Source organism: Nelumbo nucifera, chromosome 1, assembly GCF_055504915.1.
Source record: "Nelumbo nucifera cultivar China Antique chromosome 1, China Antique-T2T, whole genome shotgun sequence".
Classification (NCBI taxonomy): Eukaryota; Viridiplantae; Streptophyta; class Magnoliopsida; order Proteales; family Nelumbonaceae; genus Nelumbo; species Nelumbo nucifera.
Genome location: NC_142649.1, coordinates 71,351,855 through 71,369,244, shown reverse-complemented (window position 1 = coordinate 71,369,244; position 17,390 = coordinate 71,351,855). Strand labels below are relative to the sequence as shown.

Genomic DNA, 17,390 nt, shown 5'->3' with positions numbered 1-17,390 from the left:
GGTAATCTTAATCATCTGTGTTTCAGTTTCATGAAGTTCTTTACGGTAACTGGGTTTTCTTTTATTCAATCTATGACCTATTGCAATTTCATAAACCTTTATTATTTTGTTTATCAGCCCTCTTTGACGAAAAAATCGTTTTTTATTGGGCTGTTAGGTCTGTCTTGTTTCAAATAATTTGTTTCCAGTTTCGCCAAGGTAAGAAACGTGCAACGGTGTGAGCTTGATCGGAGAAACATTAAATCTAGGGCGTGTTCTGGGTAAGCCTTGGGTAGTTCTGTGGAAGATCTGTTCGTTAACGGGAGAAATTAAAGTTACCAATGCAATTGGGGTTTGCAGAGTGGACAATATTTATGAGCTAACAATGCGAAATCTATGCAGATGTTCTCTCAATAAAATAACACTTTGGTTTTTCATTTGTATTCCCTTGTGATTGTTATTCTTTCGTAAAATTAACCAGCGACTTCTATTCATTTGTCTAGATGACTAGCTTGGTTGCTGCTTAAAGTAAATGCCCCTGAAATATTAAATAATGCACTTACTATTCCAAATATTTAATCTTGGAATAATCTTAATATTAGGCTAGGATGAAAGTCCAGTATAAATATCATTATTGAATTGGGACAGTTTGCCTGCCGTCAAAAAAAAAAAAAAAAGAATTGGGAGTTGGGACAGTTTGCCGGGAGGTCTACATCGAAGAGGCCTGGATGAAAAGTTACTTGTCGTGAGTCGGGACTATCTTTTCTAGTACTTAAGGTTCAGATGAGCATATACGTCGTCAAATGTCATGAAAGATATCCATGATATTCATAACCTTTTCTTTGATCATTATGATGCTCACCACTTTCGTTTAGGAATCACAGACTATACAAGAAACGAGTTTCACTGCACCACTGAAAATATTGACACTGTTTTCAACTTGAATAACATGGTTGAAAGAATTCAAGATTCAGCTGTGAATGCTAAATTTGAATAGGTATTTATTTAGTGCAGATTGAGGGTGGGCGGGTGTTGGCGCAATGGTTGGGTTATTCTATACTTCTATTGCAACATGTGTGTCCAGGGTTCAAATCTTGGAAACAGACTCTCTTTATGTACAGGGGTAAGGCTGCATACGTCTGTCTGTCCCTCTCCTGACCCCGCATTGGTGATTACGATTAGACTTGAAATGTAGAGTTTATCAGTTTTACCACAAATAGTATTGTAGCCATGCAACTTGAGACATAAGTGCAGAGTTATCTACTTAAATAAAAGCTAATTGAAGCATTGTTTGGAGAGCTTAAAAGCTGGATGGTGTGAAATGTTGATTTAAAGGAAAGTTTGAATAAGGCTTGCTTAATTAGTACAGAATATACAGGAATCAAATTAGTAACTAGAAATATACTCAAAGAGTAAGAAATTGGTTTCATCATGATAAAATAGAAAATAGTATTTCTATTTCTAGGGAAGAAGCAAGAAAGGAAAAAGTTGATGGATGAAACCTACACTTGGAAGAATAAAGAAATAGTCTTAACAAAGTAAATCATTTGAAATTGGCCTCATCAACCATAAGAAACAGAAGAGAAACTATGTTAGGGCATAGAAAGGCAGGAAACCCATCTTACTTCATTTTTTGAATTTTGAAGTTAATTACCTTTTTTTGGTGATGAGCATAAAAGATTACATTTCTATTTTCCTAAAACTCCAATATATCAAAGAAATTTGAAACCTTTTAAGGTAATTATGACATCCTTAAAGGTAACAAATCTAGACGGATCTTACTAGACCCATATGATCTGGACAGCCTGCCACTTGAACTCTGTTTAATTTTTTTTTTTGCTTCCGAGTAATGGAGTTCTGTTTAAGCTTTTTCTGATATTCGGTGAAGTACTGTATTGATGTAGAGTGGGTGAGAATCCCTCACAAAACTTTACAAAATTGGATTTTGTCTGTACAGGTGTAAATCTATTGAAAAGCCATCTAAACAGGTGCGTGCAAATCTTGAAAAAAAAAGTAGATGAAGTTTGTGAGTGATTCCAGATGAATGCTGTCTGTACTTTTAAAAGTACTATGAAAGCTTGGATATGGTACCCTCTTTCTTTTTTATTTGTGAAACAAAATGCTCCCTTCTTAAGGGTCAAAAACTACTGCAGAAGATTTCTAATTACAATGTTCATGTGGTGGAGTCTGTTGGTTTATCGGGTGGTCTGTGGTTTGGATGGTCAAAGGGAATTAGTGTTACCATTTTATTTGAAAAAGTGAATCAGGTTGCGGTGAGAGCCCTCAACTGGCCTTTGAATAAAATGTGGGATATTTTTTATTATTACACGTACCCAACTACCAATGGCAGAAACAAGTTTATTGATGATCTTTATTCTTTTGCGCAAAATTCTTCACACCCATGGTGCTTAGTTGGGGATTTAAATAGCATTGTTCACCCTCATGAAAAGAATGGAGGTCACCCGGCATGCTTATCATGTATGAGAAATATACAAGCTGCATTGGATAGGTGTGGACTGTTGGACCTCGGTTGGAGTGGGCCAGCTTACACATGGTCAAACAAAAGACATAATGGAGATTTAGTGCTTCAGCATTTAGACAGACTTTTGGTTACATCTGAACCATGTACTTGGTCAGCATGCCTGGACTTTTTGAAGAACATTGTAAAATCTGATATCTACCCACTGAGATAATGAGATTGTGCATCTAGCACTTCAACAAAAGATATGGTAGTCTTTCCATATTTTAGAAGAGTATTCTCCAAGTTGAATAATTGGAAGGTAAAGGACCTAGCTACCTTTCACAGTGGTTAGACTAATGCCTTTCTATACCTGGATGTGAAGATACACTTGTGATACACTTGTTTGAAAGTGGGATACAAATCTGAAATATCGAGTCAAATCCTTCTTAAATATGCTAGATGATTTGACAGGGGCGGTTTTCCCACACAAGGCCATATAGACCCCTCCCATCCCAGCTAAAGTCTCATTTATGGTGTGCAGAGCTGCACTATGTGCCTAACCTGAGAATCTGGTTGCAAGAAGAATGGACATTGCATCTACAGCATGTGTCTTCTGCAATAAAGGTTAGGAAACAACAAAGCATTTGTTCTTACACTGTCCATTCCATTCAGCTTGGCAGTGTTCACTTATTTGTTATTTCTGTGGGCTGGTAAATGTTAAGTGGTGCAGCCTGGGAACAGTAGCAGAATTATTGGCTGGCTGGAATTTAAAGGGCCTGAATGAGAGGCAGAACCTTCTGGGTTCCTGTAAATGTAAATAATAAATTTGAAAAGATTCAATGAGACTTCTTATGGGAAGGTGGGGGTGAAAAGAGATGTCATTTGGTGAGCTGGGAGTAGGTGTGTAAACTCAAGGAGTTGGTATTGGTTATATTAAAGAAAGGAACATGGCTCTTCTTGGTAGATGGTTATGGAGATTCCCTCTTGAAACTGGTGTTGTTTAGACTATAGTCATCACCAGCAAATATGGGAAGGATGCAAACGGTTGGGATAACAAGATTCAATTGAACCAGGTGAAAGCAACCAACCCTTGGAAAGGTATTGCCTCTACCTATACTGGGTTTATTCCATTCATTAGATATAAAGTGGGGAATGGGAATAGAATAAAGTTTTGGCTGACCTTTGGCTACCTTGGCTATTTCCTTTCCTCGGGTTTTCAACCTTTCCCTCAATCAAGAAGCAACCATCTCAACTTGTCTTTCTCCTCCTCCAATGGAATCAACTGGAACTTGAACCTTAGAAGACCATTAAGGGGTGTGGAGCTTGGTAAGATCACTTATCTCTTTCAAACCTTAAGTGAGGCCTACATATCCGCTTTCTCCCCTGATCAATGCATTTGGAACCTTTATCCTACTGACAAGTTCTCAACTAAGTCCTATTTCAAGGATCTAAAAGCCAAAGAGCTTAGTACCAACTTCCCCTCAGAAGTTTGGTACTCCCACGTTCCATCTATAGTCTACTTCTTTGTTTGGGAAGCTTGCCTAAAGAGAATAAATACATATGATACATTCAAAAGATGAACCATGGTAGACTTTTTATCTCCCCCCATACTTGCATCTTATGCCTTTGGGATGAGAATCTGCTGAACACCTCTTGACCCATTGTCAGGAATCAAGGAAAATGTGGAACCATTTTATAATCTCATAAAAGCTAGTTGGGTTGCTCCGCAACTTGTCTTATACCTTCTCCACCAGTGGTTCATGCTGTATTATGGGGTGTTTGGGAAGAAAGAAACAGTCAATTGTTTTGATAACAAGGCCAAAGCAGTTGAAGACCTGACTTCCCACATTACCTACCTTTGCAACATGTGGGTTGTTAATTCTGAGCTGTTCAAAGGAATCTCAGAAAGTGACCTGCAGAGAAATGTTACTAATTTCCTGTACTCCTCCCTCAGATCTCTGGTCATTCCTCTGCTCAGTAGGGGGTAGTGAAATTAAATTTTTATGGCAGTGCTTTAAGGAACCTGGGTGTGTCTGGTATTGGAGAAGTGATCACAAGGAGAGATGGTAATATTTGTTGGGTTTACAGTGGCTCTATCGGGTTTGCTAACTCTTCAAAGGTTGAGGTGCTGGCGTCTCTTACTGGGATTCAAATTGCTATAGGGTTGGGTCTTACGAGCATAACCATTGAAGGTGACTCTGCTAACACAATCAAATGGTTAGGGGAGAAGGATGGTGGTCCTTGGTGGTTGGTTTGTGACTTAACTAAGGCTAGAGATTTGTTGGGTCTCATGGATGTAAACCTTGTTTGGATCCCTGGAGAGTTTAACACAATAGCAGGTGGTCTTTGCAAAATCTAGGGTTAACAGGGAAGATCTGTATAGTGACAATGTTTTACCCTTGTAACTGAAATGTGTTTCTCTGTTTTCTCCTTTGTACATCTTCTCATGTACATGCTTTTCTCCAATGAATTTCAGTTAGTCCTTTTTTTTTTTTTCAAAAGGAGGGGGGGGGGATGCTTGGTGCAATAGCAACAAGTTGGTTGGATTGAGAAGTTGCAAAAATGTAAAGAAGGGTGAAAGGTGTAAGGGGATGGAAGAGGAGGTGAGTGGGTTTTAAAGCTATGTTTGTAGATAATCAAGCTTCTCTCTTTAGGAGTGGTGGGTGGTAGTAATCTTGAGTTAGAACATTAGTTGGATGGAAGGGGGATTTGCATTTCTTTTTTTCTTTTTTTAGGTGTTGCATTGAGAAGCTAGGAGGTGAATTTGGTTTTAAATAGTAGTCTGGATTTTATTTGTCGGGCTGGTGATGTTTCAGTTTATTTTGGATCTTGTTTTGGTGATCTTATCAAGTTATCATCAAAGACTGTACTAGTTTCTTTTTTTCTTTACCATGAAAACCGTACTACTTTTTTTCTTTAATAAACAATTTTCTTTACTGTCAAAAGAGAAAAAAAAAACCAGGCTGTAGAAACCACTGATGTGGTCCCCACCTCTTTCTATTGTACTCGTATACAACTACTAGTTATTCAAGTGTCAATCCACAATTAGTTGTTAGTCTTTTATTAGGACTTTAGTCTTTTAGTCTTTTATTATGATTTTAATTGTTGTCTTTTATTAGGATTTTAATTTTTCCATGTAAGCAGTCTTATCCTTACTTCAGAATTAATATAAATAGAAAGAGGGGGCGGCAGATTAAGCATCAACTTCTTTTCTGAAATCCTTCCTTTGAAATCTTCTTCTCTTCCTCCTCTCATTCTCTCCTCTCATCCTCTTAATTTCCTGTTGATTATACACTACATCTTGGGCTGTCAGTAGTCTCATACGACTACACAGGCTAACAAGTTTGAGAATTCGACTTAAAGTTTGAGCATGGCCACTTTGTGCGAAAAATGCCAAAGGTTAGGTTTGTATCTAGTCTACCCTTCCCAGGTCTCAAGACCTCAAATGGCTAGGGCTATGATTGGTTAATGGGATTTTTTGCCTTGCTTGTGGAGAATGTTCTTTATCAGTAACTTTAATAAGTGTTTTTTAATAAATATGAATAAAACCTGTGGTTCCATGTTCTTTGGGATGTAGTATACTAAAACACCAATACAAGGCTGGTCATACTATGCAATCAGATTATATCATTCCTGACAAACTAACCCTAGGTCTGGTGCCCCCCAAATTAACATATTCCTAGTTACCCTTTCTTTTGCAAGAACATCAGCGAGACCGTTTCCCATCCTTGGAGCCACCTGAATGAGCTGTTCAGAATAACCAACACTCCTTATTTCTCTTATCAAGTATCTTAGGGGCCAAGATTCTACATGTTTGGATAGTGAATATTGGCAGTTCTCTTCAACTGCTTCCACTGTGCACTGTTAGTCCATTCCAGCTGATGCAAAAGCTAGCTTGTGAAGAGTTGGTTTCTCATCTTTGTTGTTATGAGTATGACCACTCCAGTAAGGTCTAATCTCATTTCATCAAACTCTTTGAACAACATTGGATTATTCCAGGGTACATCTCATTTATCCAAGTCTATCTGATGAATAGTTTTAGTAGATGAAGCAATATTCCTCAGTATCTTGTCCCTTTCACAATTTATTGGAGTATCTAGAGGGAATATAACTGTCAAATGCGTGATAGCAAGTGCTACCTGAAACTTATGCTTATTGGGAAAGTTGAAGGAATGATTTTGGTGCCCTTCCATTTTGTGGTAGTTTAGAGGTTTGCTTGGTAACTTGTTTGATAATTTTGACTATGCTAACTTTCTTTGATGATTTAAACATAGTACATCTTTGTACATGTGTAAAAGGGTCAATTACCCAATGATGGTCTCAACTATGACCTAGGGTCTTCAGGAAGGGGTAGACTGGATATGGTCTTAACTTTTGTCATTTTTTCTTTTCTTTTTTTTCCTTCCATCAAGTGGCTTCTCTCAGATTTGAATGTGTATTCTTCTGGGTTTTTCTGTTTGGAGTGCTTGAGGGTGGTTTTGGATGTTGGTTTTGTCGGGAGAGGGTGTTGTTCTATTGGGGTCTGAAGTGGTTTTGTTTGTGCTGTCTTTGAGTCTGAGTTTGGTGTGTGCTGGTTGTGTTTTTTTTTTTGTTGTCAAGGGGGTTTGATTTTGGTGGTTTGTTTGGACTTCTGGGTTTTTTGTTAAGTTTCGGTTGGGTTGGAGTGCTTGTGTGGGAGTTAAAGTTTGTTGTTTTCCTCTCTCGAGTGACTACTGATCACTCTCCTTTAATAATTTCTTTCTTCCTTTTTAATAAATTTTATTTTATTACCAAAAAAATCCCGTATTTTTCCATTTGTAACCCCAAGATTTTGCTTTGTACATGAGCCAAGCAGAAAAAGGCCATGTATTTTTTTTTGTGGAATTTGTCTCTTCTTGATATTATATATTAATACATTATTTTCTTGATCAGAAAGAAATTATAACCTTTGAACTTCTTTTGTTATCCTTAGGCAATTTCTATGATGTTGGAAGGGTATGATACTGGAAGAACTTTGAGGGGGTGAATTTTGATGAACACCAGTTGATTGGTTACCACTTCTATGATATTGGTTGATGGGTTTTCAGTTTTTTAGGTATCATGCCTTTCTGGTATCATAATTGGACTCTTACCCTCGTTAAAACGAAACAAAAAGCAAAAGAGAAGAAAGTAAAGAATAATCTCAATTATGGTGGACAAGCACAAAGGAAATCATTTTTTGATAATCCATTAGAGGATTCAAGGAACTGTAGCTGAGGAACTTAGGATCATCCAACCTTTTGTAAGAGGTCCTGATAACTGGGTATTGTGCCCCTTAATATATGCACCCTGTTCATTTGTGTGCTGTTTCTATATCATCATTGCAGTGTAATTCTTACAAAATCTTCTGGTGAACTGGGGATGTGAGCATTTTATTAACTAAAATTATTATTATGGAGATTTTCCAACTGGTTTTATTTGGACAGGGCTTGACTTTTGAACTAAACGGTTTTCATGTTTTCTTGGTTTACCTCAACTTGGGGATAACTAGGTAACAACAACAATTTTTTGGAATATGGACAATGCATATAGCAGTTGGTTACTTGGTTTTCATAGGAACATGGAAAAATGGTTCAACTGTCACATTCGTTTTGTTGTGTTGGAACTGAAGGTTGAAGTTTTTTCCTTCTTATTTTCTTCAATTTAATTTTTCCCTGATTGAGGTTTTTTATGCAGGAATGGGCTTGGAATCTCCTGACAGGATATCAGAAGAGGTCAATGATCTTCAAAACGAGGCTAAACCAGCTTTTATTGGAAAATTAGACCTTAATCTTGCAGTGAGTAGAGAAGAAGCAGTTGAGGGTTATGGTCATGAAAACGAAGCATCGGGTAATAAATCCCAAGTGGATTTGAATCACCAGGGGCAACATGGATCCCCTTCATTGCATACTGATGTTAGATTGGAAGAGCCAGAATCTCCTTGTACAAATTCTAGGTTGCCATTGAAGACTGAATTAGATCTGGCGGAAGTGAGCACAAGAAACATTGCCTATGATCAAGAAAGGTCTCCATCTTTGCCTTCATCAAGGGACAAGCATTACCATGAGGAAAGGGAGGTGGTATCTGGTAGTTCTAATAAATCTTCCTCCCCAATAGAGGTAGAAGCTTTTAGTAACGAAATGAGGAAAGGAGATTCTAATCATTGTTTGTGGAAGTCTCCTTCAGAAGTTGATATCCATCATCAAGGAGAACTTATGGAACAGGAAAATTCTGATATATGTAGGGCAAATTCTCCTCTCCATGATGAAAAGTTGAAGGAAAAATTTTCAGGAAGCTTGCATTATGAGAAAACTGAATCTACCTATGAAGGAATGGAAGCAGGTAGTGCAGATCACCACATGGTAAAGTTCTCATCTCCTGTGAGAATGCAACACAATCCTGATGAACCTGAGAAGGAGGAATCCTATCATGCAAAGAGAGCACCTTCTGAGAATGAAAAGATGGATCTGCATTGCTCAGATCTGCACTCCCCACATAGAAACCCTGAAAGATCATCTTCACCTGTGAGGCCGATGTTCACCTCTCCTGAAAGGTCTCCTTATGTGCAACAATCTCCAGGTCAAAGACCAATATCTCCTCCACAAGTTGTTCAAGACCCAATGCATTCCCCTAGATCTATTCGCCAGAGATGGTCCCCTTCTCTTGACAGGCAAACCAAGGATGTTAAAAGAACTTCTTCACAAGGTCATTTGTCTCCAGCCAGACAGACTTCTCCTCCACGAAGGCAATCTCAGCATGATTCTCAGAGTAGGGATGACTCTTCTCAGAGGCACCTATCTAGATCACCAAGGAGGCATCATTCACCCTCAGACGATAGAAGACCAGGCAGGTCAGAGTCAGGATCACCCAGTAGGCGAAAAGATTCTTCTGCATGTAGAAGAGACAATCGTGATAGATCTCGGTCAAGGTCCCCTAATATAAGAGACCGTCACAGACGATCACCAAGGTCATCTTTATTTTTCTTACTTTTTTTATTTGGATTGCTCAGTTATGGTCATTTTCATGTATCACCATCTGAACAGTAGACAGGTATGTATGTTCAGTTTCAATATGTTTGACTTCCATTCAATGAAAAGAAAGCATTTAATATTCATAAGATTCTACTTATGTCCCTCATATTGTTATTCACAGAAATGATTAGGTGTTATTGATATCACATTTACTTCATTGTTTCAAGAACTACTAGTCAGAATCCATGTGATGCACGGGCTTAATTTATAAGCAAAATTGAGGATGGAGCTATATAACATTTCCAATTAAGTGGTGCCCATCTAAGTTCAATTCACGTATTATTTTTTGGGTTATGTCTAGTTTATCCAATCAAAATCTAAGTTGCGCTTTAATGAGAGTGGCCAATTTCCTGTTCTCTAGATAAATTTGTATTTTTTTGTATCTCAATGCTAATTTATTTTGCCAGACAACTTTCGAAGAATAATTCTCCCTACTCTTCTTGGACAAAGTAAGGCAAAAAGGCTGAAGTGAAGTAATATTAATGCATTATATCAACATTTTTTATTTGGAATAACAACGAAAGGAAGGTATTTGCACCTTTTTTCAAAACAATAGGGAGGCTTTTGTTAAGGTCAAAACACTAGGGAGTTTCATAGGATTATTAGAAAATCCAAGGAAGTTTCTATAATTTTCTTTATTTTTAAATGGAATTTAAATTAATTTTAAAATAATTAAACTATATTTAAGATCCCAAGTGGATCTTAGTTTTTGTATCTCAATGCTAATTTATTTTGCCAGACAACTTTCGAAGAATAATTCTCCTTACTCCTCTTGGACAAAGTAAGGCAAAAAGGCTGAAGTGAAGTAATATTAATGCATTATATCAACATTTTTTATTTGGAATAACAACGAAAGGAAGGTATTTGCACATTTTTTCAAAACAATAGGGAGGTTTTTGTTAAGGTCAAAACACTAGGGAGTTTCATAGGATTATTAGAAAACCCAAGGAGGTTTCTATAATTTTCTTTATTTTTAAATGGAATTTAAATTAATTTTAAAATAATTAAACTATATTTAAAATTGATATTTTATATTAATTTTTGAAATTAGTAAAAATTAAATTTAATTAAGTATATTAAGTTTTTATTTTTCAGTAGAACTTAAGTTGGTTTTAAATTAGTAAAAAATAATTATAAAGCTAATAATTGTTAGATAATTTTGTATTAGTTTTATATTAATTTTAAATTGATATTAGTTTTTAATTTATCTTATTCCTTTTATTAATTAAATTCTTTTTATTATATTAATAAAATATTTTTATCAATAATACTAATTATTAATTATTTTTATTTTATTTAAGTAACTAAATTATTTTTATTATGGTTAATTAATTTTTATTATTTTTGAACGGAATATAAATGGATTATAATTTTAAATGCAAGTAGATTATTAAGTGTAATAATAGATCATTGAATATCTCAATTTCAATATAATTAATCTTTACTAATAATTACAATTTAATGTAAATATCTAATATATATATAATTATAATTAAATTGATATGGATATAGATATAGATAAAGTTAATGAATTTTGTGAAATTTAATGGAGTAATGGAGATGAGAGAATTAGTGGCATTAGTTATTGAAGGAGAGAGTTAATGGCATAATTAATGAGGAGAAATTATTATAAGAGTTAATGAGAGAGTTGATGGTCAGCTAATGAGGGGTGTTAAAAATCTTAAAGGTGATTAGTCAATACTTGAGTTATTTTGTTCAACTTTGAAATTAAAAATAATAAAAAAACAGAAAAAAGACAAGTGCTTTTGAGAAGAAACCAGAGTAAAGATAAGTGACTTTGAGAAGAAACCATAAAGCAGGAAAGTTCCAGCTTGGCACATTCCATTTTAATAGATAGATATAGATGGCATACTTTTTGTAATACAGCAGTTGTGGCATTAGTTATTGAAGGAGAGAGTTAATGGCATACTTAATGAGGAGAAATTATTAAAAGCGTTATGAGGGGTGTTAAAAGTCTTAAAGGTGATTGGTCAATACTTGAGTTATTTTGTTCAATTTTAAAATTAAAAATTCAAAAAAATCAGAAAAAAGATAGTGCTTTTGAGAAGAAACCAGAGTAAAGACAAGTGACCTTGAGAAGAAGCCATAAACCAGGAAAGTTCCAGCTTGGCACATTTCATTTTAATATATAGATATAGATGACATACTTTTTGTAATACAGCAGTCAGTAATTTGTCATTTTCTCCCATTTCTACCGTGGCACCACAACTCATTGTCAAATTCTGCTTGGATCTCTTTGTCATAAGCTCATAATCTCATGTTCATTTTTTTTATCAGTATCCTTGTGTTTATTTAACATAGTCACATGCCTCTCCTCACTTTCTCTCTCCACTTGTGATTCCCCTCTATTACTCAACAGTCTATGTCCCTACATTGCAGTAAAATCATGGTTGCTAAATAGCTCTAGATCTGGTTCTGTAGTAGTTGGAATCACTTTGTCCAAATCTCTATATCATCTGGTTTGCACAACCAGAGTTTCAATCTCTAAAAACAGATATGTTGCAAAAGGTGTAGTTAGTGATTGCACCTTCCACAATTTATCTGCATTCTGTAGCATATAATAATGTCCAATTGTTCACTGTTTATTTTGTTTCTGTTTTCCATTTTAGATTCAAATGTACTAACAACATGCTTGCATGTTGTAGGAGGAGACACTCCCCTAGACGCAGAACTCCTTCAGGGTATTATTCTCGTCATCGCTCTCCTAGAAGGAGACCTTGGTCACCACCTCCTAACCGGAACACTGGAGTGGGAAGACCTGGAAATAATCTATTTGTTGCAGGTTTTAGCTTTGTGACTACAGAAAGAGATCTTGAAAGGAAGTTTTCAAGGTTTGGTCGTGTGAGAGATGTTCGCATAGTTCGGGATAAGAGGTGACAACATCTTGCACTAAACTGATTCTAGATTTAGATAGTTATGATTCCTAAGTTGATCTTGATCCAGACATCTAAGCAGTTTCGTCAATTCCTAGGTCTAACCTTTATGACATCTTGCTGTTTTATATTTTAAATATCTGGAATGCATCATCCTCCATATGTCTATCTTTTGGTCTATGAAATATGCATCATCCATCTTTAATTACAGGGTAATGGTCACTACTACCTTAATCAATCACTATATTGGTTGTTCTTCAATACCATCTATCCATAGAAAAAAGAAAGAAAAGAAACAAAATTAGACTAGGTGTGGCTTTAAAGAAAGAAAAGACAAAGGAGAAAAAAACCAGATAGTCTTTAGACTTAGTTTTGCCATGTTATACATAGTGACATTCCCAGAACCGTAAATGTACAAAACAGAAATTCAGAGATTTAGAGGAGAAACCAAGAAAGGTATATCTGGACTAAAGGATACCACCTGAAGATGGAGAAATAGCAGTTTGAAACATCAATGAACTCTCATGATAATTAGTAGAAGAGGAAAATTGAAAAAAAAACATGCATTATTATTCAGAGGCTTAATAACAGGGATAAATACAAAAAAAAACTGCTTACATGGTTAAATATCAATAAACTAATTACATTTGTATTTAGTTCAATATCAATAACCTAATTACATTTGGATCAATGTTGTCAGACTTGGGCTGGAGTGGACAGGCAGACTGTCAGACTCGGGAACCTCTGGGCAATCAGTTTTTAATATTCTGCTTTTTAGTCTTTTTTTCCCAAAAAAATATCTAACCTGCTATTAACCTGGGCAAACTGTTGAAATCTGTTCGGGTTTTAGCAACCTAGCCAGTTTTCAATGATTTACCTGGGTCTTTGCTTCATCATAAATTATAAAGTGATAATAAGGAGAATCAAACATATAACCTCTTATTTACAAAGAATAATATGTTACCATTGAACTGTGGCATGATTTGCGTTTATTTTTTATTATTTAATGTCTATGCTGACCAAATGTGTAAATATTTTTTGAAAAACATGACTTGCAAGACTTGAAAGACATTTGAATGAAAGTCAGAAAAATACTCATTGGACTACAGCTAATACACATGAAGAAGTATACATAGTACATTATGTATTTATTTATAAAACAGCACAGGCCACTGGGTAAAATCAGTGGTCAGACCACTTGAGCCATGACCCAGTGGCCTTCCTGGTTCTGTAAATGGTCTAAATCTGACAATATGGACTTTTACTACGACTGTACATGTGTGAATTAACTGTTAATTTAATGATGCCTAAACTTTAAGCATAAATTCTGTTAAAGATTCTTATTTTGTAAAGAATAAAAGAAAAAGAATTTCATCAAAGAAAATAAAAGCAGAACAAGAGGAAGGTGATAAGATATCACCAGAGAGAAGAAACTAATGAGCCTAAGCCACATCTAACAATTCAACAACACCGGAACACCCTACAACAACCCCAAAACTATAACAAGAAACACCACCACAACAATTGTTCAACCCTCCCAAAGATCAAAACTCCAAGTCTCCAACCCCTAGAACTTTCAAACCCGAGCTCTCCCAGAAAAACTAAAGCAGCAGGTACTTAAAAGAAACACCCAACAAAGCCACCCTTAATCCTCTTTGAAAACTTCCTCCTGCCCTGTATCAGCCTCGTTCCAGATCTCTCCCCCTTCACCTACTGTGACTTTCTTCATCCTCTCCTCCCTCTCCCTCTTTTCAAACTTCTCGAAGGCTCTTCTAGCAAGCTCCTCCCCACCCAAAAAAAAAAAAAAAAAAAAAGAGAAAAAAAGCCCAAGCCCCTTTCCCACCTCTACATCTGTTTTAATGAGATCCTCAATGGACACACACACCCTTGCCTCACCCGCTCTCCTGAAAAGGTATCCTGCACTTCCTTCAATATTTTGGACCCGTCATTCTCTTTCTGCATCTCTGAAGAGAAAACCTTTGATTCTTTGAATGAGGTCCCAACTCAGTGGAGGTATGAGCCACCCCACCAAACACCTCTGACTCCAACATTTTTGACTTCCTTCCCCATCTCTTGAGTGCCCTATTGTACTTGCTTGTAGGACCTGTCCCCACCAAACCATCTTTTAACCGTGAGAAGACTTTAGTCACATGAACAATATGAGAAGCATTTGAGCTATGAGGTAGGTCTCTTAGCCTCCACAATAGCAGCATCAAAATTTTGCAATGTATTGGCCAATGCGTATTGTATCAGTGGGTCACCGATATGCAAACTACAAGGAGTTTTGGGGTTTGACCAGTTTCAGGTGATAGCCAGGCGCTATACCAAGCCCCCCGAACATGTTTGGGAAAAAAACTAAAATAAATATAGGCACCCTCTTAAAAGTCTGATATACCCCATCCGGTGTATCAGACTGTATCGATATTTGAAACCTTGAGTTTGATATTCCATCCACTGTAATAAAACCTGACTGCATCACCTTCATTCCTTCAAGATATTGACCTTTTCTTATACCGTGCCTGATCTTTTTTTTTTTTTTTGAGGATTTGAATTGCATATATTGCACTTTAAAGAGGTTGACTTGTTTTTGTTTGGTTGGGTTCAAAAGAAACTGGTCGAATCAAAATCTTCATTTAACTTGGAACTTGTGTATTATATCATGTTGTTTTGGTTTAAAAAAATTTCATACTCTTGCTGTTGAATCTTTATTTTTCTGTATGTAAGGTCTGGGGATTCCCGTGGTTTTGGATTTTTATCCTTGGAAAGAGATGAGGATGCAGATGCAGCGATCCGAGCTTTGGACCAAACTGAATGGAATGGTCGGATTGTCCTGGTGGAGAAATCAAAAGCTCGCTGAAGCTTTACTATGGTTCAAGCTAGTTAACCTGTTTAAACTTGGAGATTCTGTTACTCTCAATTTTGTTTCATACTCATACATCTTTTGTCGGTATGGTTTAAGTAATGGATATATGGCAAGTATCACCTTAGATAAGATTCTCGACATTGTAATAATGGTTCACGTTTTCATGTTTCATCCCATGGAATGACTGCAGAATGTCAACCAGTTTATGTATTACAAAGTCTGTTTAATTTTCAACCATGAGTTTAAATGCTAGAGTTTATCTACAAGCTACTAAAACAACTGTTCTATTTAGATGGACTGCTAGTACATGCTGACATTTCTGGTGAGTTGCTTAGAAGTAACTATTCACATAAAATCCTCTTTCAGTGTTCATCATCGGTTACATATGAAAGTTCTCTACCATCTTTAGTGCCTGAGAATGTGTCAAAGTATGTTATAGTTGGAAACTTGACTGGAACATGATTGATTCATTCACCATATTCAATCTATGTGGAGTCCATGGATGTTTTGTTTTTTCAGTGCCTGGCCTCTGAAGTAAGGTTCTGTGCCTCAGTGTTTCTAGAGTAAATAGTTAAGACATGAGTACATGAGTTTATGCGTTTCATTTCATTTCTTTTTTTTCCTCGGTTCTTTATGAACTCTCCTAATACATTTCAAGAGTTTTTTCCCTTATGCTGCAGGCATCGCGATGAGCTTAGCCTTTAAGTAGAGATTGAGAATATGATGACTATAAGTTGGGAACATGAAATACCTGAAAATTTTGGCCTTGAATCAAAATGATTGCTTTGGAGTTTGTGTTCCTTTTCGGTGTTTGCTACTTGATTCTAAGACCCAAGTTGCCATATAATATTGACTGGATAGGGAGGATAACTGGATATGTTTATATGTTATCTTCCCGGGCTTCTAGTTTCTTTTTCCTTCTTTTTCATTGTAAGATGAAAGTACAATTTTCAGGAATTTTTTAGTGGTGCAGGTTGTGTGATATATTCTTTACTATGGGTTCAACTCAACAAAGCTTTCTTCCAACCTTAGGGGTGATATTTTCTTAGCTATAAATCAAATATGATGATTCAAACTTCAGTTTTCATCAAGCACAATATCTTCCTTGATCTTTCGAAGTTTGAATATGAACATGGGGTGCTAGTCTCATTAAAGCTGATTGTGATGGGTCACATGTTCTGTTCAAGTTTCAGAATTTAATTTCTGAAACTAATGACCATGACATTTCATCCTTGGTTGTGTGAATGTATGGTGGTGACATTTGCTGTCTGTTTCCGTGTGTTTCTTTCTCACTGTAACCTAGAGTGGTTGAGAATCTCCATGTAAGCTTTTGGACCTTCTGTACCCAGAATAAATTCTTCAAGAGGCTTTATCTTGTGCATCTCGTTACCAAATCATTGAGGTTGGTAATCACTGCTGGTTTTGTACTCAAAATAGGTTTTGCTGATGGTTGATACTAGAAAGAAAATTCAGCTTTCATGAAATCAATTGTTGGATTGCCTGGAATATCACATGTTCAAAAAATGCAAATATTTTATGCTTTTGTCCTTGTTTGGCAAAAACATTGTTGTTTGTATTTGTCCCAAGTCGAATGTATCCCATAAGTACATGGTGAAGAAAGTAAAAACTCCTTTTCTCCTTTCAATGCTTTAGGGTCTTTTAAATCCTTGAGTATCTGAAATTCTGAATCAGTCCATCGCTACATGTGCTGCTGAACTGTTGCAGTTTTCAACAGGTCTAGTGTGTTCTTGATTTTGTTTTCCGATCATTCATTGGAAAGAAACATGATACTCTTGAACCTTGGTTTGGGCTATATAGAGACCTTAAGGCTCATTTTGGAAGAAGTACAAATACAGGTTTAGCAATACAAAATATAAGACTTTGCACTGTACGTATTTGAATTTGCACTCTTTTTTTTGATCAGTAAAAAGAAATTTCATTGATGAAAATAGAAATTACAGGGGTTAAAGTTTATGAGTAGCCTCGGCTACCCCACTACAATGTAATGTATCCACTATTAAATTGATTTTTCACTCTTACAGTTGAGCTCAGAAACAGTGATCCCTGTTATCGAGCCTAAGTTATTGAATATGAACAAAATGCCACGGAAGTGGAACCAATCATTCTTGTATCAATTTCACAGGAAAAAAAAAACAAACAAAAAG

The 17,390-nt window shown here is 36.0% G+C and overlaps 1 protein-coding gene across 1 annotated transcript; it reads left to right on the top strand.

Annotated features, from left to right (window-relative positions):
• Positions 1 to 236: 236 nt before the first annotated feature.
• LOC104612809 (uncharacterized) lies at positions 237 to 15,459 on the top strand. The gene is made up of 4 exons (XM_088903057.1): positions 237 to 260; positions 8,135 to 9,404; positions 12,135 to 12,362; positions 15,087 to 15,459. Exons 2-4 carry the CDS (start codon positions 8,137 to 8,139, stop codon positions 15,217 to 15,219), a joined length of 1,629 nt encoding a protein of 542 aa, XP_088759183.1. The 5' UTR covers positions 237 to 260; positions 8,135 to 8,136; the 3' UTR covers positions 15,220 to 15,459.
• Positions 15,460 to 17,390: the final 1,931 nt, after the last annotated feature.

Bases quoted from the DNA above. Each gene is read 5' to 3' on its own strand.
- LOC104612809 (XM_088903057.1), top strand. From the start codon at position 8,137: ATGGGCTTGGAATCTCCTGACAGGATATCAGAAGAGGTCAATGATCTT. The intron at 9,405-12,134 runs GTCATCTTTATT...TGCATGTTGTAG, and splicing joins CGTCACAGACGATCACCAAG to GAGGAGACACTCCCCTAGAC. The intron at 12,363-15,086 runs GTGACAACATCT...TCTGTATGTAAG, and splicing joins CGCATAGTTCGGGATAAGAG to GTCTGGGGATTCCCGTGGTT.